This window comes from Mycteria americana, chromosome 3 (genome assembly GCF_035582795.1).
Source record: "Mycteria americana isolate JAX WOST 10 ecotype Jacksonville Zoo and Gardens chromosome 3, USCA_MyAme_1.0, whole genome shotgun sequence".
NCBI classification, from domain to species: Eukaryota; Metazoa; Chordata; class Aves; order Ciconiiformes; family Ciconiidae; genus Mycteria; species Mycteria americana.
In genome coordinates this window covers 39,066,143-39,092,741 of record NC_134367.1, presented here as the reverse complement: position 1 = coordinate 39,092,741, position 26,599 = coordinate 39,066,143, and the positions used below count along the sequence as shown (strand labels likewise).

The 26,599-nt window shown below is 39.6% G+C and overlaps 1 protein-coding gene across 10 annotated transcripts in view; it reads left to right on the top strand.

The window, feature by feature from the left end:
* The window catches only part of IBTK (inhibitor of Bruton tyrosine kinase), a 63,782-nt gene extending 37,809 nt beyond the window's left edge, over window positions 1-25,973 (top strand). For 5 of the 10 annotated variants that reach the window (XM_075498268.1, XM_075498265.1, XM_075498262.1 and 2 more), the window contains 9 exons: window positions 122-234; window positions 880-1,028; window positions 1,774-1,937; window positions 3,788-3,880; window positions 5,052-5,210; window positions 13,056-13,208; window positions 21,483-21,539; window positions 21,642-21,774; window positions 24,233-25,973. In XM_075498268.1, coding sequence (XP_075354383.1) covers window positions 122-234; window positions 880-1,028; window positions 1,774-1,937; window positions 3,788-3,880; window positions 5,052-5,210; window positions 13,056-13,208; window positions 21,483-21,539; window positions 21,642-21,774; window positions 24,233-24,358 — 1,147 coding nt within the window. In that variant the 3' untranslated portion in view covers window positions 24,359-25,973. Of the gene's footprint in view, window positions 1-121; window positions 235-879; window positions 1,029-1,773; window positions 1,938-3,787; window positions 3,881-5,051; window positions 5,211-6,248; window positions 7,419-13,055; window positions 13,209-21,482; window positions 21,540-21,641; window positions 21,775-24,232 lie in introns of those variants that run through there. The other 5 variants (XM_075498263.1, XM_075498266.1, XM_075498267.1 and 2 more) reach the window with 5 other exon arrangements.
* Window positions 25,974-26,599: the final 626 nt, after the last annotated feature.

The window sequence follows — 26,599 nt, the reverse complement described above, 5'->3', positions numbered from 1 at the left end:
CTGCTTGAAGTATAACCACTGCTGCTGACTGAAAAATGTGACATTGACACTGATAGTTCTGAGGCTCAATTTCTTTGGCTTTAATCCGTCTTGGGTTTTGTTTTTTTTTTTTTTTTAATAGGGAAGCCCTTTTCAAGAGAGCAAAAACTAAGGCAAAAAAGAAGCCACGAAAACGGTCCGACAGCTCTGGAGGTTATAATCTATCAGATATTATTCAGAGTCCAGCCTCTACAGGTCAGTGGGAAAGAAGTTCCTTTCAGGTATAAAAACAGAACATAAAGTTTAATATGCAATGCAATGCAATTTCTGTACTTCAATAAGGAAATCTTGAAAAGATTGTTTCTTTTCTAGTCAACACCATAGTTGAATTTGAATAGTGAATTCTTAAGATTAAGTTTTATTTGAAAGGATGATTGTCATATTAAGCTTGTGCCCAAAGTTCAGATTCTGTAAGAGCATGTATTTTCTCAAATAAAGTTAATGGACACTTTCCCATGTGTTTTTAATAAGTGTAACATTTCTGCTAATGTGTTTTTTTGGTTTGTTTTTTTTTTTTTTTTTCTGGAATATTAAAAATAGTCACTGTTTATTGAAAAGATGGTACAAGCCTTCATTTTTAAGAGGAAAGTGTCAGTGTTACTTCCTAAAACTGTGTATTGTGAGACATAGAAAGAAAACTGGGAGTAATCTTATTCTGAAAAAATATTTAAGACAGTCTTAAATTTGCTTATACTTACTACAGTCTAGTATACTGGACTAGGTAAACTTCTGGTTATTTTATATTCATTATATGGAGTGAATAACTCTTGGGTTTTTTTAAGCATTGTTTAGTCTGGCTCTCATGATTTAATAGTTCTACTCTCTTTTCTTATTTCTTAGGCTCAGTAAAACTGGATAAAACTAACTCTGTAGAATCACTTCCAGAACTCTTAACATCTGATTCTGAAGGTAGTTACGCAGGAGTGGGTAGCCCCAGAGACTTGCAGTCCCCCGACTTTACAAAAGGATTTCATCCAGAGAGGACTGAGGTTGGATTTCTTTGTTCCTAGCAATTTATTTATTTGTGTTTATCTAGTCCATCCAAAGCAGAGTTTCTATTTTGGAGTGTTTCTGAGAAGCTGTTGTCCTTAAAAAAGAGTAGACAACTTTAGTTCTTGTTTGTCTGATAAAGCAAATAAAAATGAGTATTCCTTACTAAATCTTCTAAGGTTAATTTATCCACGTGGTACTGTAACAAGAATTTTTATATGCTGTACTGTTCGGAAAACTTAAAACCGAAAGAGCAGTTATGTAAAGTCTTTATCTACTTCATTTAAAATGCAAAGCAAATCTGAAGTTCAGAAGCCAAAAAAACAAAAACAGAAGCCAAAAAACTCCAGGAAAATCCTGCTGTTCTTCGACTACTGTAGTTGGACAGAAGTATGGTCCGGGATAACTGAGGCATAACTGGCAAAGAGAAATAAGTTTGAGAGAATTGTGCCAATGTTAAGTTTTTAAAGCTTTAGAAGTGAACATCTCCAAGTGAGTTTTCCACTATCAAGATCCATATTTGGACTTAAATGATTCAGGGTGAAGTGTGAAATGGAAAAAAAAAAAAAAGATACAAATAGCAGACTGCTCAGGGATTCACTATGTTATTGCTATTTTTGAGGTATCCTTTAAAATCTTTTCACTTACACATATCATTCAAGTTGTTTGTAGCATCACTCTTTTTTTTTTCTAAATGAAAAAAATGTGAGAATATTTATTCAACATTTTTCTGTCTTTTTTTAGATGAAGGACAAAGCATGCAGCCAGGGTATGAAACCCTCTCAACCTAACAAGGAGATTAAGTCATACAAGGGATCATCAGCATTGACACAGTCTGTTCCACAGTCCATTCCCAGTGCCAAAAACAACTCTGCAAGCTCTCCCAATTGGGTGGCAACCTGTTTCAGGTAATAGTTCAGGAGTAATAGTTGTGGTGCCTACCTAACTTACATTCACTGTTCCACACTTGGTAGTGAATGCTAATAATATTCTATCCAGACTAAAAAGCTATCTGCTCTTCAAAATGATCATACATTACTTGACACATGAATTAAAGATTTTGGTAGTTTAATAAAGCTGGTACATTTTTAAATTATTCTTTGAAAAAAGCAATTGCTAGATGATACTTTTTTTTTTTTTTTTTTTTTTTTAAGTGCTACCAGTCTGGACTTCTTATATCTTTTTTAGAAGGCCTGCTTGGTTAACACTTCGTAAAATACTTGGCAGTTTTTTGTAGAATCAGACCATGCTTGAAGCCATTAGAAGCACCATTGTACTTCGACATTTTTAAGGCATGCCTTTAGACTTAAACTGTCTGTGGAAATCAACACCACAGGTTTAACTGATACAGTAATAAAAAATTGAGTATTCATTTTTATCTGTAGCAGTATCTGCATATGAAAAAGGAGCAGTACTGTGATAGACTGAAGTTCTGTTTTGCCTGGTGTCCTGTCTCTGACAGTTGTCAGTAATGGTTGACTAGAGAAGAGTTTAAGGGTTTAGGGAATCATATAGCGATAATTTCCCACAGTTTTCCCAGGCTCTGTTGGTTTGTGGCTGATGGGCTTTGTTAATGTGGGTAATACAGCTGTAGAAATTAAAAGTTGCAGCTCTGAAGCGTATCGTTTAGTGAGCAGGGTCCATTGGGAATCTGTGTTTTTGTCTCACTATGTATTTGTGCAGGCCTAGGCTATGCAGAGAGGATTCCACATCCCACAACCAACACTTTGGTCTTTAGACTGGTTGGAAGAAGCTCCACCTTCATCTGCTATCTTAAGAGTTCTTTTCCAACGTTTTTAAGAGGATTGCATGGAAGGGGAACAAATAAAACTATAGGACTTTGTTGTAATGTCACTGTGCCCTTATGGGTTTCCCTTGTACTCTTTCTTCACTTTTTCTAGTATTGCTGGTATGATGTCAAGAAAAAGCAGGCAGCACTGTTGTGCAGAATGTTTAAAGGATTAATACTGTAGTGTATTTGGTTGAACTACTGTGGAGGAGCAGTGATGACAGGGTTTGGTGTGACCTCCCAGTGGTTAATTCACTAGTTAGTCTATGGCAGTTGGGTTTATGTAGGGAGAGACTGAGGGAGTGCTGCTTTTATTTTATTTCAAAGTCTGTCCTTGAATCTAGTTGTAAAACAGCTTAGTTTACAAATGCCTTTAAGTACACAGGTTTTAATTTATAGTTTTATGTAAGGCTTGGAAATGTCTGGATTTAATTCACGTTCATTTCTGTGGAAGTTTAAAATCAGGTCATTTATGAAAAAGAAACTGATTCCTGAAGTTTGAGAATGTTACTGGTGTTTGTACAGAGCTCTGACTTTGCAAAGAATGTTCTGTTGGCCATGTGAAATAATTTTAATCTTGTTCTTCAAAGAAAGATCTAATTCAGCCTTCATGAAAGAGCTGTGAGCAATGCCTCTCTAATACTTAGCATGAGCAGTTGACTACTAAATAAGTATCCTGGATTTAGGTATCTAATTTTTTTTAAAGTAATCATAGCTCACATCTTTTTGTTTCATAGTGTAATGAGTCTTGAAAGTATTTTTATAGTGTGCTCTTAAATATGTATATATTTATAAAAGTTTTGTCAGAAACATTCTATTTGAGGTTTGCCATAATTGAGGAAACACACATAAATTATACATCCGGTTACCAATCTTATGTATGATTTAGAGGATTTCAGTGAAGGCTGGAACTGTGGAATGTAAGTAAAAATGAATGCTTTGCAAGGTAACTTTTTATTTTTCGTTTAGCCCTGCCAGCCCTCCTGCTATGGATCTAAGAACCATCATGGAAATTGAAGAAAGTATGCAGAAATGTGGAACCATGCCAAAGGCAAATTCAAGGTTGGTAAAAAACCAAAATCTATAAAAGAAAAGTGTGATAGACCAGGCTATTATGAATTTACTTAGTGGTTCAGGCAGTTCAGAGTTTAAAAAAAGCAGGAGAAAAGTTGTCCTATTTGTTTTTGAATGGCTTTGTTTACTTCAGTTCATTATGGTGTTTTTCTGTGAGCATACAAAATTTATCCCTTTATTTTACTCTAGTCATGTTTGGTCAACTACTGCAAAAGCATGTCTTAGCTGTTGAAATGTGAAAGAGCGAGCTAGTAAACTAGTATCTTAAATCAGTGGCCTGCTCTGCTGAGCTTTCCTATTTCCAACCAAAAATAATTAATTCTTGTCCCTAGCACTTTGGAAATTACTTGTGGACCAGTACTGTAATTGATCCTGAAGTTTGTTTCTTGTCTCGCATTCTCTGACCTCCCCCAGCACCCATGTGTTGATATTGACAATTCTTCCTCTGACAGAAGCAAGGGTGTTTCTTGCTTGGAAAAGCATCCCAAAGGCACAGGGACATAAAAGTACTTTTTCAGGGGGCAGTGGATTAAACCTAGTGTTTCTTAACTGGCGACATATGGAAGAGAACTGGAGATTACTTTCATGGCCTTTGAAGTGTGGCATTCTTGTTAAGGAGAGCTAGGACAGTAGTCCTGGAGCCTAGTAAAGGGTTGCTGGCTAGGTAGATTGAGAAGCTGTGAACAAAACAGCCAAGACTGAAAAATCTAAATAACTTAGAAAACAAATTATTACAAATAGGAAAAAATGGCTATATGCTGTTGTATATATTTCTTATGCATGAATATTTTTGGTTTAAGGGAGCTAAGCTTCTGAGAGTCTCTAAGAAGTCACAAAATCAGAAAATAGTCTTCATCTGGTGGTAGTCCATCTCTTTTGGAGACTTGATTCCTACTCTGCATGTTTTCATTTGTAGACATCCATGTGAAGAATAGTTTTATGATGCTTTTCTTTCTGTCACTCTTGATATTCATTGATCCTCCTTTTGCTCCCCAGCTATCCAACCCCTCCCCCCACCCATACTCCCCTTTTGGCACTCTAGACAAAGTATTTTGGTCTAGGAAAGAAGTATTTCTTAGTTTAATTTGCAAGATTAAAGGCGAGTCTTCTCAAAGGACACTGTTCTTACATTTTCTCTCTTTGCGATATCAATTCATAGCAGAATGGCGTCTCATGGAATCAAGCTTTCTCAGAAGCAAAGGAAAATGATTGCCCTGGCAGCAAAAGATAATGGATCAGTAACTAGCAGCACAGAGCCTACTACACTAGTAACCGCACCACCCCCACCTACGAAAGTTGCAAAACTAGGGAATGCATGGTATGTTATAAATCAAATATAACTTCTTTTTCTTTGGAGGGTTTTTACATTGAATAGTCTCTTAGAAGCATTTCTTAAATAAAAATGGCCTAGGTTCTGTTCATTAAAAAGACTAGCATTGACTTATTTGTATCTACATTTGGTAGTAATTTAGAAATTCAAAGGGGGCAGGGAAATGCAGTAGTTGCAGTTTAACAGTTCTTTGAAATTTTGCTATAGTGAGTCAGAAGACTGCATCGCATCTGGTTTTTGCCTGTGTGTGATGTGGTATTTGCAGATGGTATCAAAGTGAAGCATAGAAAAAGAAGGTTGAGCACAAGCTCTGAAACTTAGTCAGGAAGAGATTATTGAAGACCATTATGTATGCTGTTTCTTCTCTGTCAAAAACATAAAGAAAACTGTTAGCCCTTCCTGGGGGAAAGGGCTAGAATGACTTTGGAGTAGACTAAAAATAAACCAAAATAACAAATAACAAAGTTATCTAGGTGTCTAGGAGCTGGAGGGAGTGACAGATGCTCCTAGAATTCTTATGGTGGAAGGATGCATAATGGGTTTAAAATGACTGTTAATGCTAATTACACAAAATTTAAATGTTCAAGTTAATAGCACTGTATTGAATAGAAAAATGGTTATCATCTGTTCAATGAACTAGTGTGCTGGGCTGACCCTGGCTGGATGCCAGGTGCACACCAAAGGTGCTCTATCACTCCCTCCTCAGCTGGACAGGGGAGAGAAAATATAATAAAAGGCTCCTGGGTCGAGATAAGGACAGGGAGAGATCACTCGCCAATTACCGTCACAGGCAAAACAGACTTGACTTTGCAAAAAAATTAATTTATTACCAATCAAATCAGATTAAGGTAATGAGAAAATTAAAAGTAAATCTTAAAACACCTTCCCCACCCACCCCCTTTTCTTCCTGGCTTTAACTTTACTCCCGAGTTCTCTACCTCCTCTCCCCCAGTGGCACAGGGGGACAGGGAATGGGGGTTGCAGTCAGTTCATCACATGTTGTTTCTGCCACTTCTTCTTCTTCAGGGGGAGGACTCCTCACACTCTTCCCTTGCTCCAGCATGGGGTCCCTCCCACAGGAGACAGTCCTCCACAAACTTCTCCAGTGTGAGTCCCTCCCATGGGCTGCAGTTCTTCATGAACTGCTCTAGCGTGGGCCCTTTCCACGGGGTGCAGTCCTTCAGGAGGAGACTGCTCCAGTGTGGGTCCCCCATGGGGTCACAAGTCCTGCCAGCAAACCTGCTCCAACGCGGGCTCCTCTGTCCCCATGCATCCACAGGTCCTGCCAGGAACCTGCTTCAGTGCAGGCTTCCCATGGGGTCACAGCCTCCTTTGGGCATCCACCTGCTCCAGCGTGGGGGTCTTCCATGGGCTGCAGGTGAATATCTGCTCCCCCGTTACCCTCCACAGGCTGCAGGTGGATATCTGCTCCACTGTGGACCTCCATGGGCTGCAGGGGGACAGCCTGCCTCACCATGGTCTTCACCATAGGCTGCAGGGGAATCTCTGCTCCGGTGCCTGGAGCACCTCCTCCCCCTCCTTCACTGACCTTGGTGTCTGCAGAGTTGTTTCTCTCACATATTCTCATTCCTCTCTCTGGCTGCAGTTGTGCAGGTTGTTTTTCCCCCTTCTTAAATGTGTTATCCCAGAGGTGCTACCATGGTCACTGATGGGCTCGGCCTCGGCCAGCGGCGGGTCTGTCTTGGAGCCATATGGCATTGGCTCTATCGGACATAGGGGAAGCTTCTAGCAGCTTCTCACAGAAGCCACCTCTGTAGCCCCCCCTGCTACCAAAACCTTGCCACACAAACCCAATACAACTAGGTTTACAACAATGAATGTAATGAGGTGCTAGCCCAATTCATGCTTTGTTCATCATGTTTACAGTTGGTATTGGATGAAAGCATAAAAGCATAACTGTAAAAGTTGCAAGCTATGTAAATTTAATGTGTTTAATTACTACAGAATAAATACCTATGTGCATGCTCTTAACTTGAGGTAAATGTTGGGCAGTTCTCCCCCTTTCCCTGTTCAAGAAGGTCTAGACTTTTATTGCAGCTTGCTTCTGTACTGGTACCCTAGAAGAATGGTGAGTCAGTCTCCTCTCTCTAGCGCTTACCTGATTGTGCCTCAGTAGAAACAAAGCTTGCTGTATGCCCACCACAGTTGCTCTCTTTTAAATGAAGTCTTTTTTTAGACAAACTAGCTGTTTTAAATGCTATTGTAGTAGTTTTCCTTTTGTATTGGATAGATTTCAAAGTAAAATAGGAGTCTGCCTTTCAAAGGATAGGTTTATTTTTCCACAATTAGAGCCATCTCCTTCTTATGTCTTTGGCTCTCTTTCCTTTGGTCCTTTATATGAGTTGGTTGCTCCTTTCAGAAATAAGAGTAGTAAGCATCTGCTGGAATCTTTGCCTTTCTGCTATGCTCCTGTAAGTTCAAACCAGACATGTAGCCTGTTAGCTATTTAATGAGTGTATGGAGAGAAAAAAAAAAATCACTTCACTAGCTGGCTGAGGAAAAGGTAGGCTGCTTCCTGGCAGTAGTTGCTTCCTGAGAGGCGTTCTGTGTCAAAAGGTTTAGGGTAATATCTAGAACTGCTTGCTTTTGTACTACATTTCATGTAGCTGTTACCTCATCTTTCTTTTTTGGATGGATGCTGTTATCAGCACCTTGAGTTTGAAGTGCCTTTAGATTTATTTGAGATTCCACATAGGTCTGTTGGTATGCTATTATCTTAGTTTAAGACCTACTTAGTTTAAGACCCACTATTATCATAGTAATAACAGTAATATCCCAGAACATACCAATGGTAAAATAGAGCTGGTGTTCAAAATATTTATCAATAACATATGGGAAGAACTGTGAGAGAGTATGTTGTAATCATCCCAAAATCATGCATTATAAATCAGATAATAATTGATTCTAAAATGGTATTCTACTTCCAGTTATGACACCAGAACTAGCTTTGCTTCTCTAGTGGACACCATGCAGTACATTCAGCCTTAAGGTTAAAGGGCTTCAGTATTTTACAGGGCCTGTCAAGGATCATGTCAGTCTGATCTGAAATGGGCAGTTGTTTGGTGAATTCAAGGTAGTGTGGCATGGCATGTCCTTCAAGTAGTGATTCTGACAGTGATGGCTGGGATTCCTCCATGGGTCAGTGAAAGTAGGGACAAGAAATCCTTCTCTGTAGGCATCTGTATATCATGGGTTGATTATAACTAAAAAAATAGTTATATGCTATGTATTTCTACAGTCCAGCTTACAAGCTATAGAGGTATGTTACTACAGTAGTTATTTACAAAAATGAACTGCCTGAGATTTTAAAAATATCCAGCACACAATATTTCAAGTGAATCTAAGAAAAGATTGAATTCTTTGGTTTTGATATATACAAGCAGGACTTCAATATCTGTCTTCTCAATTTATTTTCAACCATGTACACCTAATACCAAAATGTAGGGTCTCATTTACTCTTCCAGCCCCCAAAGTTATTCTGATATAACATTGGGCAAAGCCCACACTTTTTGTCTTCAAGAGGAAATCGAATGAGTTGCTTTGCACCTAAGGGTTCAAACTCTACCTGTCCTCTGAACTGTAATTGGGACCTTCACAATAGGAGACACAAGGTTTGCAAGATTTGTCTTCTGAATTCTAATGAGTGGATGAATTTCAGAATCCTTAACACTGATCCTCTCAGATGCTCCAAAGAACACACTACCTGCTTTACACAGGTGATGCTGCAGCTCAGGCAGCAATTTAGTTATTTGACTTAGCTAATGGAAGTGTCACAGGCAATTGTAGCTCTGAGGCTTAAAATTTGCTGGGAGAGACTGATGGTTGAATCAGATGGTGACCAACACAGGAAACACTGAGTTATGCTATTCTATATTACATTAAAAAGAAATACTCCATCTACTATTTTTAGTCTTACTACTAATGCTATAATTATGCATAAACAATATGTAACCTAACATCTACAATGACGATGTACACAGTCTTACATACACAAATCACACTGGCTCATTCACACACTAATTTATGCATCGTTACAAACCCACCATCTTTCTACCCATCAGCAACTCAGCGTGGCAGCACCAGGGAAGCCATGCTTTTGTGCACTACCTGATGGGTGACTCAGAGGGGTGTCCGTGCTGATGTGGGAGGACAGCTGCAGCTGGCCAGGGGTGCTGCTAATGAGGTAGACCGGGGCCTGCATGAGTCAATCCTTTTCCTCAGGCACCCAGCAAAGTCAGGGGCATTTCTGTGATCAGTGGTCACAAGTGGGTTTTCTCTGGAGTCTTCAAAGGAACTTCCCCATACCTGCTATGCCGTGGGTTGGGCTGATGTCAGTGGTGACTGGTGTAGGCATTTCATGAGTATTTTCAACCAGTCATCTTAAATATCATCAGTTAATTTCCTTTTTTGTTTTACTAGCCATTTTCAAGCTGCAGTTTTATATACTTGTCTCTGGCAGACTTTGGATATCAAGGGAAGGGGCTATGAGAACTCCTCCACAGAAGGATGTTTGTATAGGGCGTCTGTCTTTCTCCAGCCTGGTCTTTCCCTTCTCCCCTCCGTCCACAACTTTTAGGTACAACAAAGACTGAAGTAGGTGTTGGAGGACATTGTGTAGCTTATCGAGTTATCTGGGCTTCTTCAGAAGGGGTTTTTTTTTTGCTCCTGAAGTCCTATTTTTCAGTGTAAGATAAATGACTCTAAAAGTATTTGTACTGATTGACTTAAGCTAGATGCCTCTAGTTAAACGATGTACTTCTTAATACAGGAAATAAGATACTAAGAGAAGCTCTGATAAGTGTCATATAAAAATACAGAGCATAACTTCCTTGATCTGACATCTGAATAGTTTGACTATTCATGCTATTCATCTACTCTCTGATAGATAATTCTTTACCTATTGAGTGTTATTTAATTTTAAGCTACCAACTGCCTATGAACTGTTCCTTGCATTTAAAAAGTAAGTATGGACTGATTTTTGAATATGCTTAGATAACTGTCTCCAGAAAATATATTGTGCTCTTAAGGTTCTGATTAAACAGTTTTTGAAAGTAGCTGGGCTCTACTGTGTTACACAAACCATCTCAAGTGGAAAGGCCAGGATATACTTCAGGAGGATGGAATCCAGCCTAACGCTCATGTGGTCACCACACATGATTCTGTACGTTCCTCTGCAGCGTTCCTCTGGCTGCTGATCTGGAAAATGCCGGTAGCTCAAGAGTTCAAGCAAAGAACCAGTGGGAGGTATATGAATATTTAAAATTATGCCTAGCTGCTAGAAGAGAGCATTTGTTGAATAAACTTTAAGCTGCTTTAGGCAAGCCATCAATTATTTGATTGCTCCTGCTAGTTGTTCAAAGTATTTTTGTATGTAAGGTAGAATGGTGTTACTCATCTGCTCTAATATTATATTTGCAAAGTTGTATTCTGTAAATTCACAATGGACTATTAGAGTGGATTTGGCAATGGATTGAGCTTTCCACGCATGCAGTATAGTCAAAGCCATAGAACTTGTGTTCCAATGAAATAAGATATTCATCTTGGATGCGCAGTGAGCACACTTGCCAGAAGGGTGTGGGACCTTCTGGCTCTTTTTTGGTTGACTAAAAGACAGAGTCTATCATATGCAATGTCCTACCTTTTGCACCAAAAGAAGCCTCCAGTTTCATAGTTTTTGGGGGACTGAGCCTATGTTTCCTCCTTTGAAGAAAAGTGGAAATTAGAAGGGGGGGGGGGGGGGGGCGGGGGAATCACACTAGTAATACTTTGAGAGTATGTCATCCAAGAAGCTAGGTGTTAACTTTATTAGTTCTCCAAACCTACTTTGATTGGGGGGGGGGGGGTGCTGTTTGTTTGTTTTGGGTTTTTTTTAAGCTCAGGAGAGCCTATGGCTTTTCAAGAGTGAAGGCACTTGAGAATTAACAATTGTGTATTTTAATGTCTAGGTTGTCAGTTTGTCAGTATTCCAGCTTATACTGAAACATCAACAGCTGTTTTGGAACTTCATGCTTTGATGTTTTGCAGTTACAGCTTAGAGAAACTTAGTCATATTCCACTTTTTTTAAAAAGATGTATGAATTAGTTTTTATGCTACAAATAGGTAGAAATGACAATGTATGAGGCAGGACAAGCTGAAATTTAGTGTTGTTACTGTTAGGAAATTTGTACCAGTTTAAGCCGAACCATTTTAAGCCACCGGCAATTGTTTTGGATAGGCTCACAAGCTGAGAATGATGCAGGGTTGGGGTTTTTTTGGGGGGGTTGTTTTGTGTTTTTTTTGGGGGGGGGGGGGGGGTGCTGTGTTGCAAGTGGATCTGATTGCAGTACAGAGTTTTCATGAAAATGGGTAGGCTACTTAAATTGTTAGTAGCAGAAGAAGCTTCTGTGACAGCAGATCCCAAGGGAACCTTTTGCCTACTCGGTATAGTAAGTTTGGGGAAGTTCTGGTTAAACACTTGCCCAGACTCCTGTGTGCCAGCTGGTGGTAGGAATAGAGGATGTGCAAAAGGACTCTGAGCCCCTGCATCTGGAGGTTCCCATTCTGCTTTCTATGCCTTCTGCACTGCTCATGCAATATTAAAAAATAAATAAATAAATAAATAAAACAACAACAAAAAACCCCCCCAAACTTAAGCCTGACTGGTTTAGCATAGGGTTCAGACATTATATATAACTTTCAGATGCTTTTGTTGTAAGATTTCAGATACAATGTTGCAATGTTTTAATCTCCTCATGTTTGTTATCTTAAATTATATACCACATAGATGTAGTTTGAAAGTCTTTGGCTTCAAATGGTTCCCTTCTTATGGTAGCTGCACAAACAATTAGCATTGTATAGAAAGCTTGTTTTACTTCAGTAGCGTTTAGAATTAATCTCTTATTTCTGTGAGTAGATAATGAGCAAAGCTGTTCTTCCAACATGTATTTTGTGTATTTGACAATGGGTGGGACTGCTATGCTTAGTAAAGTTAAATGTAAGCAAATGTATGAAGAATTAATTCCAAAGTCTTGATGGGTAAGGGAAAGACTAATGGTAACTGCCTTGAATTCTGTAAATAAAAAGGCTTTTGGATCAGAAAGTGTTCAGAGTAGCTATGATACTAAATTGCTGTATTTTCATACTGGTTTATTTTTGAAAGATAATATGCAGGCTCTAGTTCAGTAACAGCGCACATTATACTTGGGCAAGTAAAAGAAAATGAAGCATATCAGTTTTATGAATTTCACTGTGGATTAAGTGATTTATAGAGCTTCCAGCAGGTATGAGTAACTCGTTCAGTATCTTGGGGAAAGAAGATCAGCTATACTTGACTTTCATGGTGGTAAACTAACAGTACTAGAATGAAAGTACTAGAGCATTGTGTGATTTAAGAGAATACTTTTCAAGGAATAATACTGTTAGAAAAGGTACAGCTTGTCGAAGACAAGGTGTCTATGAAAATAAAATTACTTTTTAAGAGGATGGATTGAGGGGGGGAATAAATGGAGGGGTGGGTTTTGGGTTTGGGGTTTTTTTTTTCCCTTCTAATGAAATTTCCGTACTACTGGCTTGTTCTGTTCTCATAGGTATTTACTTTCTGATATTTACTTATTTGGATACCCAAAGTGACTTATTTTAGCGAATGGGGTCTAGCAGGTATAATGGTGAGATACAAAAGTAATATTGTATTTTTATTTTTAGTAACTGAAAAGGCCCTCTTTGCTATCTGAATCATGGAACAATATGAAGTCTTGGAAAATGCAAGCATAAAAAGAGGGGGGTTTTTTGTGTTTTTGGTTGGTTTTTTTTTTTTTTTTTTTTTTTTTTAAAAGGTCATCTTCATTACATTCTACTTTGCCAAAGTCATTCCGTGATCTTGTAATGGAAGAAGAAAAATGTGTAAGTGCGAATAATTTACCTGGTACTGGTAGCAAAAGAGCTGGATATAAAGGAACTGAGGATTCATCAGTCCAAAACACCATAAGGTAAAGAGCAGTCTTTTCCTAATTGATCAACCATTATACAAGAACCACAATAACCTGTTTAAATTCTGCTAAAATAAAAAAGGATAAAATTGTCATTTAAAAAAAAATAATCCTGTAAGCATTCTTTTAATGATTCTGTTAATAGGATTTATGAACAGAATACTCTCATGAATAGGAAGCTTAAATACTGAAGCAATTTAATGCCACTGCTAATATTTTGTTTGAGTTTCAAAGTGTTTGTGTCCTCCATATATACGGACACGTGTGTGTCTGTGTGTGTGTATATATATATGTATATATATATGGACACAAACACTTCAGGCTCCAAACAAAATACATGTCTCTGTGTGTTACATTTGTATATGTATGTATATATAAAAATGATAAACCTCTATTTTCTAACTTCTGTAGAAATTAGATATTCTTTAGCATTCAGATACGCCATGCATGAAACAGAGTTTGCTTAGGAGTATTTCTGTGTCACCACTGAGTGAATAAAATCAGTTTATTCAAACACAATTCTGGCATTTCCTGATCTGAGTTTTCTTATAAGCTGGCTTAATTGTTTAGGTGCAATTTTTCGTGGATTAAGAGGGATTACTGAAATATTGATGCATTGGTTTTGTCTGTGTGTTTATAATTACTGGGGAACTACAATTCTAAGGACAAAAATAACTTGTTCTGAGATGCATGTGAATTATATGTCTAGTTATTAGACAATATTGCTCTTTGGTCAAATTGTTTTAGCCACGCATTCTCTTGCTACCTTCCATAAAAACTCTGGGTTAAAATAACTGTCTAAGCTGAGGAAAGAAATCTCAGCCTTCTTCCTGACGGTCTGTATGACTGAGTTGCCCACTCACCTGCATCTCTTCCCCCTATCATCAGTAACTTTGAATGCTGTACATTTCAAATATATTTACGAGACAGAGGGCCTGAAAATCTTACAGACTTTCCCACCCAGCGTCTGGAAGCAGCGCAGGCCAGCTGCCCCACGGTGGTAGGGGAGCCAAGGGTGACAGCAGGACTGGCCGGATGGTGGCCTCCCTGGCAAGGGCACAGCCCCACTGTGCCGGAGTGAGGTGAGCAGGGCAGGCTCCATGGCAGAAACCAGGGTGAGCCACAGTCAGTGAGCGGAGACAGGTCCGTTGGGATGAGGCAGGGTTGAGGTCAAACCTGCAAGTCAGGGCAGGGTCAGGAACAGCAAGGCTGGGCTTGGGCATAGCTGCAGCGTAGCTCAAGAAAGGCCTAAGACTGAGGGACTGAGCTTAAATGCAGCTCCTGAGTAAAGAGGGGGAGCCCCTCTTTAAGCTCTTCCTTACAACTCACCTCTGTGCATAGCAGCCTGACTCAAGTTTACACAGCTGTGCTGAGGGAGAAGAGTTTGCAGAGCCTGCTGGTGCACAGGGAGCCCTGACAACCATTACCCCCCTTTTTCTTATTAACTCCTTTTTCTCATGAACTCCTGTTCCATGCCCCTTTAAAAACTGTCCCCTCCATAAGGAAAAGAACGTTCTGCTGGGCCTCCCTCTTGTTTGCTCAGCTTGTATAGAAACTGGTGTTTCCCTAGGACAGAAGCAGTATGTGTCCTATTGGTAGATAAAAAACAAAATGAGGGTAGAAATATAGCAACATTGTGTGTGGGATGGTGTTAGAGGAGAGAGGTAGGAGGGATCTGGAGAGTGTGTGTGACAGGTGGGCATTCTTCAGGAACAGAGGGATAAAGCTGAAGTTACTGGGGTGAGTGGAGATGTAGGGACACAAAGCACAAATCTGCAGAAAAACAGGTATAATTAATTTTGTTGCTAGCAAAATAATAAAGCTTTTTGTTGTATGGGAGATGGCAAGGACTGGTGATAAGGGAATTTGCACTGAATTATTATTATTAGCTTTGTCACACCTACTCTGTGATCTTCATAAAGTCATTTCTTTTCCTTTTGCATTCTTTGTCTAGTCTGTGCAGTCTGGCCAGTCTGCACGCTCTCAAAGTGGATTATATGAGCTCAATCCAGGCCTAATACGTTAGCTGTCAGAAAATGATACATTAAGCTAGTGGGAGCCTAGATGAGTAGATGACTATAATGAGTTGGAAAAGATGGCACTTCCAGAGCTATTTCAGGTTGTTTTGAATTGTGTCTGAAGATGCTTATTTCTCTCTATTAGATATAAAGAGCCTAGGTGACTAGTTCATCCATCTGAAAGTTAGGAGTTGAGTTTCTAGTTTGAGGTAATTTTATTCTTTGACTGTACAGTTCCTGTCACAGTAGGCTCTGATTTTTGCCTGCGGCATTCAAAGACTGTTTCTGTGAAGATTAATTATCCACACCCTTACCCCTTCCTTTTTAAGGAAAGGAAATTGCATGTGCATAGAGCATAAATAGTCCTCATCTGTTGATGTCAGACTCACTGATGGGACTCTGAAGATACTTGCATGGCTACTGTTCCTGCTTTGTCTTTTTTCTTTGGATAGACTGTGCAGTAATTAAACTGACAATTTTCTTAAGTCTCTGGATGAGGGGGTTTTGGTGGTTGCATAAACACTCTTCCATATACTGTCACCTTCCAATTTATGCAATCCAGAAATTTTCTATAGATGAACCGTGTCATGAATGTGGAGATGTGAATTAGATTCAGTCCAGAGGCAGATCAGCCCAAAAGCTTGACTGTGTGGATGTGGCGGCATTGTTTCCAGGGACAGCTCAATCTTGGGAGTTATGCTGTGCAGCTGTGCATGTGTAGCTCATGGTCCAAGCTAAAAACATAGGCCTGACATGACTTAACTTTGTTGTGGCAGCCTGGGTTGTCTTCACTGTGTTACTCCAGGGAGCAGTGAAGAGTCTTAGTGGAAATAAGTCTTTGTGGCTTCGCGTGGGAATGGCCTAGTTCTGGCATGGCTAATAATGAGCTAAGAAGTAGTACATGACTCAAATGGTACAGCAAAACCCAAGAGGTTCTGCAGGAGACCAGGCTTTGTGTTCCTTTTCGGAGAGCAGTCATTAGATCAGGGAGGCACCGGACCTGAACTGGCTTCAAATGAAAAAATCCGCAGGAAACAGCGGGGAGCTGAGTGCTGGGACATCTTGGTGGCTGTGCAGGAGTCATGGCAAGTTCAGCCAACTGACTTAATCAGGTTGGTTCAGTACTGATGATACTTGGCTGGTTTGTTTCCATGCAGAACCACTTATGTCTCTGCATCAGTCTTTAATTTTCAAGACTTCCAGGTTTCCAAGTTCTATATTTTTGAGGCTTTTTTTCCATTTTTCTGTATATGCTAGCTTCCCATTTCCCGTCTGTTCCATTTCTCCTAGTTATTTTGATGCCAGCTGAGGAATTAATCTAGCATGTTGAAATATCTGCAGTTGATTTAATATCTGGACTGAGTGTCTTGCTAGCAAGAAACACAGATGTACATATGTACAAACAGCTTCAAAATATCTGAACTGCTTCCTACATTTTAAAGCCACATTTATATTGAGAGAGATGACACGGGTATTTAAACTTAGCTTTTAATTGATCACTAGAGTGTGCTGTGACACTGGAACTATAACTCCAGTTTTTGGAAGTTTCTGTTGTGGTTTTTTGGGTTGTTGTTTGGGTTTTTTGATTTGTTTGTTTGTTGAGAAGTCTTACTCTGGAAAGAGCTTTTTATCTGTACTGAAACAGGTTTGTTAAGTATAACAATCTACTTGGATTCATTTATAGTAGTGCTGTGAGTTCTTCGGATTGTGAGTGGGAAGAAGAGCATAGCTGTCAAATGGGCTGGATAGGTGTTGGTTACTGTTAAATGTGCAGGAAGGTGAGCATTATTAAAGCAGGTGGAAAAAGAGATAAAGTTGAGAAATTACACCTGAATAAAGGCATTTAATAAGTTGTACAAACATGCTCTTAATTAAACAAACCAGCAAGCAAAAAACTGCCTTCATCTCCTCTTCTCTTTCCTTCCTTTTCTCTGGTTCTTTCCTGCTTTTTGTTATGTTATTATCTTTCTTAAGTGCAGTAAAAGCTGGAAGCTGATTTATCTAGACTTCAGCTAAAAAGTAGTCCTCTGCTGTTGAAATCCTAGAATAATTTAGATTCTCTAGTTCAGCCTCCTGGCTCAAAATATGTCAAACTAGATCACGGTGTTCCGGGCCTGGTCCAGTGGAGTTGTGACAGCTTCCAAGTATGAAGATACCCCAACCTTTCTGGGCAACATGTTCCAGTGTATGATTGTCCCCATAGTGGGATTTTTTTTTTTTTCCTTTTATCTGACTGGGATTTCCTATTTTGCAGGTTGTGTATGTTACCTCTTATTCTATCACTATGCACCTCTAAGAAGATTCTCGCTGCATCTTTTCTCTACCCTCCAGTTAGGTAGTTGAAGACAGCAATGAGATGTCCCCTTTGCCGCCTTCTTTTAGGATTAAGAAAACACAGTTCTTCCTGTCATGTGCTCCAGCCCCTAATCTTGGTGGCCACTGGACTTGTTCCAGCCTGACAGCATCCCTCTTGTATTGAGGAGCCCAAAACTAGGTATGATCTTCTGTATGTAGACTAACAAATACAGCATAGAGGGGAAGAATCACTTCCTTTGACTGCCTGGCTACACTCTTGCTAGTACAGCCCACTATGCAGTTGGCTGCCTTTGCTGCAAGGGCACGTCCCAATTCATCTTTGACTTGCTGCCGGCTGGGACTGCAGGTCCTTCTCTGCAGAGCTGCTTTCTAGCCAGGCAGCCCCTGGTCTGTACTGCTGCGTGCAGCTGTTCTCTTCCAAATACAGGACTTTGCACATGCCTTTGAAATTCATGAGTTCTCAGTTGCCCATTTGTCTGGCCTCTTGAGGACCTTCTGAATGGCAGCCTGGCATCCAGAATGTGGACTGCTGCATCCTCCCCACCCTCTCCACATTAATCTGTGGCCTTGCTGAGAGTGTGCTCCGTTCTACCAAAGACGCTAAACCGTATTGGTCCCAGTATCGGTCCCTGAGGACCACCACTGGTACTTGGTTTCCAGTTGGACTTTGTACAGCGAATCCACAACCCCTGAAGCCCTTCAGTCCAGCCCATTTTTCACCCCTTTTCTAGTCCATTTACTCAGTCCATGTTTTTCAGGCTGAGTGTAAATATGATAACAGAACATGTCAAAGGCCTTGCTGAAGCCAAAGAATATGACATCCACTGCTCTCTGGTTGTCTGCAGAGCCTGTCATTCTATCACAGAAGGCAATCAGGTTGGTCAGACGCAATTTGCCTTGTGTCATAAATCCATGCTGGTTGTTCCCAGTCATCTTCTTGTCCCACATGTGCTCAGAAATTACTTCCAGAAGGACTTGCTCCACAACCTTTTCCAGAATTGAGGTGAGAGTAATCAGTCTGTAGTTCCCCATATCCTCCTCCTTGAAAATGGGTATAACATTTAGCTTTTTCTAGTCATCAGGGAACCTCTGTGGTTGGTTGGGTTGTTTTTCTTCTTGCTAATATAGAAGCCCTTCCTTTTGTCCTGCACATCTCTCAGTTGTTTCAGCTCCAGCTGAGCATTGGCTCTTACAACTCTGTCCATACACACAGAAGTAATATTTCTATTTTCCTCTGGTGTAGACTGTCCCTGCTTCCACTGTTTATATGTGTCCTTTTTGAATTTGAAGTCCATGTAGGTTGCCTGTTCATTCCTGCCAACCTTCTGCCATGCTTGCTTGACTTAAGGCACATTGAAATAATCTGATTTTGTGTTTGGAGGAGGCTGTCCTTGTATATCAGCACTCAGTCCAGATACTGTCTATATGAAGTGTAGTCATTCTCTCTTGTTCTTTCCTTTGCAAGGTTAGAGATAATTTTTAGTCTTCTCTCAGAAGATGATCAGTGGAAGACTCAATATCAGTTATTCTTCTCTGCATCTATGACAGTTTAGATTACTCTGCCTTGAACCTAAGAGACCAAAACTGAATGATCGTCCAAATAAGCTTTGTCCAGTGTGGTATATGTTGGCAAAAGTATTTGTTTCAAATGGAAACAACTTTGGTTTTTTCACAACCGCATACTTCTGATTCGTTATCATGATCAGTACACCCTGGATTCTCCTTTTTCTCTTCAAGCTGAAAAACTCCCAGCTTATAGCTACTACAGCCTTCTCTTCACACAGTCTTTTGTTTTGTACTTCTGAATTTCCTTTCCCATTGCTTTATTCCACAGTCATACTGTTCATTTTTATCCTTTGCTTAATTAATAGCATCTCTTAATATTGTCTACTGGTTTGAGCTTTGCTGCTTATTGTGTCCACCAACATTAACTTCGTTATATTTCTTTTTGTTAACTTATTCTTTAAAATAATGATTAACCCAGCTGTAAAGTGAGTAAGGAATTAGCTAGGTAGGAGAGGTTTGAGAAACTTGTTTAAAAAAAAAAAACGGTTATGTGGCACTTGACTCAATGTCTTACAGAATTCCTATATTCATTTATCACACTTACCTGGCATTACCCAATACCTTTCTTAAATAAAATAGGATTCTTTAACCTGCCATTGGTTTTCTTTTACCAAAGATAAAACAGAAAAACAATTTACGAAATACTAATTTTCTACCTTTTTTCAATTTTTAACTATTCTTCAACAGCTATGGAAAAAGCATTGCATATTAATGAGGTAAAAATAAAGGAACTGCAGCTTTATAGATACTCAATCTGGAGAATGGTACAGCAGAGTTGACCACTCTTGCCATGGAGCTGTTGTTTCATATGTCAATTCCTTCAAAACTCTGGAATAGTGGTTATCTGGAAACGTCCAGTTTGGAGAGTACCAGACCTTTTTGGTTTCCTCTCTACGCTGTGTACCACTGGCTGTCCTGTCAGTGTCTGATATGATCACCACTACTGAAAATGGAGGGCAAGGATCATCTTGACTAACATGAACTGTCTTTCCTGGTGGAAACACAGAAGCTATATGACCTGGCAGAAGGTGTATCTGTTGGGTTTGATTCAAGGGAGTGACACTGTAGAAAGCTTCTTTTGAAGTCCAGTGTTATGCCCTAGCAGCTGTTGCTGCAGATATATATACTTTTCCCTGAGCAGTTAAATTTGTGTTCATTCTGTTCTTTGAGTAGTTGGCTGTTTGGTGGGCAAAATTATGTTTTGTGACAAAAAGCTGCGCATGGTTCATTTAAATGCCATTTTTGATGATGGATGTTGCATTTCACATTTTTTGAGATCTTGCCCTCACTGCTTAGCAATAGGAATCATGGTTCTTGTTGTCCTTGGAATTGTGTTCTGGGGAAAATATTCCAGGCAGAGAACTTAGCAGTTACTGGAATTCTCTTAGCTTTCCATAGATTTTTCCTCTTTTCCAAGAGTTTGTGGCCACTTACAGAGGATTACCAAAGCCTTAAAGAAAATTGAGACTGATTTATTGAAATACCAACACCCTTAGAGTTTTTTACAATGTCATAGAATAATTCAAAAAAGTCTGCTAGCATTTCATAGTATGCTGTAACACTTCTGTAGAGTTCTGCAAATTGCAAAAGTTGCAAAAGATAGGTATTAAATAACGAGAATAGGTCCTCTCTTCCTATTGATACAGGATTTTTCTGACACATGTACTTGTCTCTTAAGGCATACAGTATACCAAATGTGACTTCTTTTTGTTGAAAGGTTAACATTTTGCAACTGAATAAAGTATCTTCCTGTTGGGAACTCTACTGATATTGCAGGATTTTCTTTCCCTACATTCTATTAATTCTAGTTTTATGCTGTTCTTATGAATGTGGGAGGTGGTTGCAGGATATGTACTGAAAGTCCATAATTTCTGGGCTTACACTTGAGGAAATAATTTACTAGTGCTATTGTAGCACTGGTTCTTTTACATGAAACACTTAATTTGAATACATGACAGTTGTTTGGGTTTTTTTATCTTGAAGTCATATTCTTTTCATATTAATTGCAAACATTTATAGTCAATGCTGTTAGTGCATAACTCAGCTGACTATTTTACATCTAAAAAAGACTTTTTTTTTTTTTTTTTAAAGCGCCTTTGTTCAAATGCTCAAATGTTAGGAAATGCCAGAATTAATGCCCAAGTTGAAAATCCATTAAGTTCTGGTAGTCAGAAATGAGCATCAGTGTCTCCTCTAGTTACAGTATCGCACTTAAAGACAAATTCAGCATTACATCCTAATGCCTTTCTTCTGGAAAAACACTACACATTTGTAATTGCCTACTGTAAATTTGTACTTTACAGTATGATGTAGGAGAATGCTCTGTCAGTGACTTTCACTCTCTTTTCCTACCTTTTTCCATGTGCACCACTAGAAGTAGCCCAGGTCTGGAAGACCATGTTCTGGATTCTCCACAGATGGAGAGTCATAAGTAAGTTTGACAGTGGCTTAGATTCTGGAGCTTGTTTTCTGTGTGTTGTGCTGACCTTGTTCTTGATGTTGCCTCATAATGTCATTTGGGGTTTTTTTGCAGTCCTTGGTTAGCAGCATCACCAACTAGCTCTCCTGTGATAGCACCTGTCATGTTTTCAGCTATTGTAGAGGAAGAGCTCCAGCAAGAAGCTGCGCTTATTAGGAGCAGAGAAAAACCTTTGGCTTTGATCCAGGTAAAGTGCTGAGTTACTGCAGCTGTGAAGTAACACAAGGAGTTTTCAATGGCTGTTTCAGAGATCAGTTTTTAGGATTAATTATGTATTGGTACACTTAGTATCATTTACATAATGATATTAAATATGTAATAATAACTTCACATTGCTGTTTGATAAGGTAGGCCTATATTAAAGTCAAACTGACTACTGAGTCCATGATTAATGCATTCACAGAATTAGAGAATGGTTGAGGTTGGAAGGAACCTCTGGAAATTGTCTAATCCAAACCCCTCAGAGCAGGGTCAGTTAGAGCAGGTTGCTCAAAGTTGTGCCCGGGCAGCTTTTGAATATCTGCAAGGATGGAGACTCCATGGCCTCACTGGGAAGCCTGTTCCAGTGTCTAACCACTCTCACAGTAAAAAATATTTTTATATTTAAATGCAATTTTCTGTATTTCATTCTGTGCCCATTGCCTCTTCTCCTGCCACTGGGCACCACTGAGAAGAGCATGGCTCAGTTGTCTTTATTCTCTCCCATCAGATAATTATACACTTTGATAAGATCTCCTTAAGCCTTCTCTTCTCCATGCTGAACAACTGCAGTGTGCTCAGTGTCTCCTCATATGTCAGATGCTCCAAGCTCTTAATCATTTTTGTGTCCCTTCACTGGACTGTCTCCAGTATGTCCATGTCTCTCTTGTTCTGGGGAGCCCAGAAGTGGACCCAGCGCTCCAAATGTGTCTCACCAGTGCTGAGTAGAGGGGAAGGATCGCCTATCTCAGTCTGCTGGCAATGCTGTCCCTCAGAGCACAGGAGGCTGTCACCCTTCTTTGCCACATGAGCACATTGCTGGCTAATAGTCAACTTGTCCACCAGGACCCCAGATCCTTTTATGCTAAGCTGCTTTCCAGCCTAGCTGGAAAGCCTACACACCCCGGTGTGTACTGGTGCTTGGGTTTATTCTTCCCAGGAGCTGGACCTCGCATTTGCCTTTGAACTTCATGAGGTTCCTCTTAGCCCATTTCTCTAGCATGCCTGGGTCCCTCTGAGTGGCAGTACAACCATCTGTCATATCAGCCACTCCTTCCAATTTTGTATTGTCTGCAACGTTGCTGAGGGTGCACTCTGTCCCATCATGGGGGTAGTTAATGAAAATGTTAAACAGTACAGGCCCTAATCTCAGTCTCAGTATTGGTGCTAGTGACTGGCCTCTAGCTGGACTTTGTGCCACTGATCACAACCCTTTGAGATCACCAGTTCAGCCAGTTTTCAGTCCGTCTTGCTGTCCATTTATATTGTCCCTATGTAAGCTTGTCCACTTAAGCTCTTAGTCTGTACTTAAGCTCTACCACTTTCCTAGGGATCAGGATGAAGATAACTGGTAAGTAGTTGCCCAGATCCTCCTTGCCCTTCTTGAAGGTAGGAATGACATTTGCTTCCTTCCAGACCTCAGGAACCAACCCTTACTGCCACAACCTTTCAAAGATTTTTTTGAGAGTGGGCTTGCAGTCATATTGGCCAGCTCTGATCTCAGGGACCTGGGATTGCTGAAGACTGATCTTACCGCTAAAGACCAAGATGAAGAAGGCTGTTAGTTCCCTAGCCTTTTCCATGTTCTTTGTCATTCGGCAGTGGGCCCATGTCGTCTTTTTGCTGCTGTAGAAGCCCTTCTTGTTGCCCTTCATGTCCCTTGCCAGATTCAACTCCAGATGGGCTTTGACTTTCCTAATTCTGTTCCTGTGTGCTCAGTGTCTCTGTTTTCCTTCTGGGTCACCTTTCTCTGCTTCCACCTCTTGTATGCTTCCTTTTTGTTTGTGTTTTGTCAGGAGCTCTTTCTTTGTCCATGCAGCCCTCCTGCCACTCTTGCTTGGCTTCCTGCTCGCTGACATGGACCATTCTTGAGCTTGGAGGAGGTGATCCTTAAAATCAACCAGCTGTCCTGGACCCCTCTTCTTTCCAGGGCCGTACGCCATGAATTTTTGCCAAGCAGATCCCTGAACAGATCATACACTTCTCTTCTGAAGTCCCAGGTTGTTACCCTGCTATTTGTCTTGTTCCCATCTCTCGGGATCCTGAGCTCCACCATCTCATGGTCATTGCAGCCAAGGCTGCCCTCGACCTTCTCATCCCTGGCCAGTCCTCCTTTGTACGTATGAGATCCAGAAGAGTGTCTCCCTTCATCAGCTTCTTGATCATGTGTGTTAGGAAGTTTTCACCAATACAAACCTCCTGGAGTGCTTGCGCGCTGCTGTGTTGACTTTCCAGCAGATATCAGGATGGCTTGTTTCCCATGAGGAGCAGGGCCTGCAAACATGAGGTTTCTTCAAGTTGTCTGAAGAAAGCCTCATCTACTACTTCTTCCTGATTAGGAGGTCTGTAGCAGACGTGCATTCAGGACCAGTAAAGCCAGTTCATAACCATGCTACTGGTATAAAAGTAGATCTTATACTGACATAAATGTTCTTTTTTCCTTCCAGATCGAGGAGTGTGCTATTCAAGATTTATTAATGCACTATGAAGCTTTTGACAACCCTGATGAATTTGTGACTGTTGAAAGGGCTCCGCAGGGACCTATAGCAGCACCTATGTGGAACAAGCACTAATTCATATTCTTCACAGTCCGTGTATGTGCACTTCTGAAGTTCTGATTCTTGTTACAAGTAAAACGTGACTGGAAGAACAGGAATCATGTAATTTTTAACATCAGCATTAAAACACTGCACATAATCACTAGGTATTTGTTAGAGAGAATGGAAATAATGTGTTCACTGTGTCCTTTACCCACAGTATATATTGTATGTATGTTTTCAGAGAAATTCTTTAACAAGACATATTATTAGTAATGTTACATGAAGCTGTAGATTGGAAATGTATTTGCTAATCTTAAATTGTGAGGGTTTATTGTTAAATTCACAGGTGGCTGAAAAGCGAGTGCTTATTTTGTGATTTAATGTGGAATTGAATGTGCAGAATTATACGTCTTTAAAGTTTGGGGGGGGTGTGTTCTTCAGAGCTTTTGGGCAAATTGGGAATATTGGAAAAAGTTTGTGCTTGAACTTCATGTAAAAGTACAGTTTGATAATGCAGTTTTCCTTAAGTTATGTGTGTAAGTACTGGTTCTCTGATTGTTGCGGCCCGTACTTTTTACTGTCATGCTCCACAATGAACCTCTACGCTGTACCTAAGTGCCCTGCCATTGCCTGCTCTCAGTTCAGTTGTGCATGTATTTTCACTGTTGTGAGACTGGCCTCTGAGCAGTCAGCTCTGTTGTGAAGTAAAGCACACAGTTGAATAGAATGTGGTGGCACTTTAATTAGCTCATCTATAGTCTTACTCTGGTAAATATGGTACAGTTTTAGAACCACTGTGTTTAAGGTACAATTCACTTGAAGTGCTGAGGAAATAAAAGATCTGTGTATTCATTGTTAAAGCTATAGGGACGAATGCTTGACTGTGGAATTTGCAAACACCTAACCTTCAAAGATTATCATAGGTGGCTTTCAGTATTGTGTGTTCCAAAGTTCTCTGTGCCTGGTTTAAACAAATTTATATATATATAAAAAAAAAAAAAGAAAAAAAACAGTAGCCTTATCTGCAATATTCTGTCTAGTTTGTCTGTTTGTATAGGTGTGTTTTGAACTTGTACTTTTTCAGTAGTGTCAATACTCACGAACTCTGGAAAACTGGAATTGAGAGCGCTACAGAAAATGAATGTAGAGAATTGATCACTGTGTGATAAAAGAATCTTGAAAAAACCTATGTAGATATGTTTAATGGTTTCAGGTCAAGCTACACCAAAAAATTCCCCACAAAAATTGTAAACAAATGCAATAAACCACAAAATCTTGATTTACACAAAGTTAGTATACTTTTATGTGCTGTCTATATATAATCAATGCTTTAGGTAACTATAGAGTAATCTAAAAGTATTTTTTTTTTTTGTCTATAAAACAAGAACTGTAGGCATTTTGAAGCTACACAGGCAAAGGAAGATGTAGCTTTTAATTCTATTTTAAATTCTACTGGTGATTTATTCACTATACTGATGAGAATACTTGCACTAAGTGCTTTACTTGATGTACTGCAGGGCCTTAGGGCCTGCTGAAACTATCCTGAATTAAAAGAAAGCTTATGTACTGTGAGAAATAGTTATAAAAGCAGTGGGACTTTCCAGGTGTGAACCCAATTTGTTCTCAAATACAAAATTATTGTAAAGTTGCTAATTTGCATTTTGATTTTTTTTTTCTTTTTCAAAATTGATTAGAATATGCTATTTAAAATGTCATTCTCCTGTCATTATAACCTGTGGTACAAATCTTGATGATACCTTCCTACCATATGCATTTTAACTGATCCCCCTGCCCCCGATTGGTAAGTCATTTACAGGGGGCTATAGGAAATTTCAGTTATAGATTTTAAAATGAAAGTATTCACAAAGGCTCTACCATAGTTTTCTGCTACGGTGAAATTACGGAACTGAACTTCTTTAAATGTTTTTGGGCTTTAAATGATTTTGTGTCCGCCCTCTCCCCCCAGTTTTGGTTTTGTTTTTTTTTTTTTGTTAAATGCTTACAATAGGGAAATGATACAGAAAGTGACTCCTTGAGCTCTCTTGACAGTAGTCAACTCGAGATGTTCATTGATTGTTCTATTATTGGAATAATGTTTTGCAGCCCCTTAGCAATTTGAACTCTCCCCTGCCTGAAGAATTGCTTGCTCTAATGAAACGACAAGTGAAGTCAGAAGAAGTTACTGGATTATTAGATCTTGTTCTAAATATAAGGGTAAAAAAATTGTATTGGAATAAAGTAATTTTAACCCTTAACCCTTGACTTGCATGATGC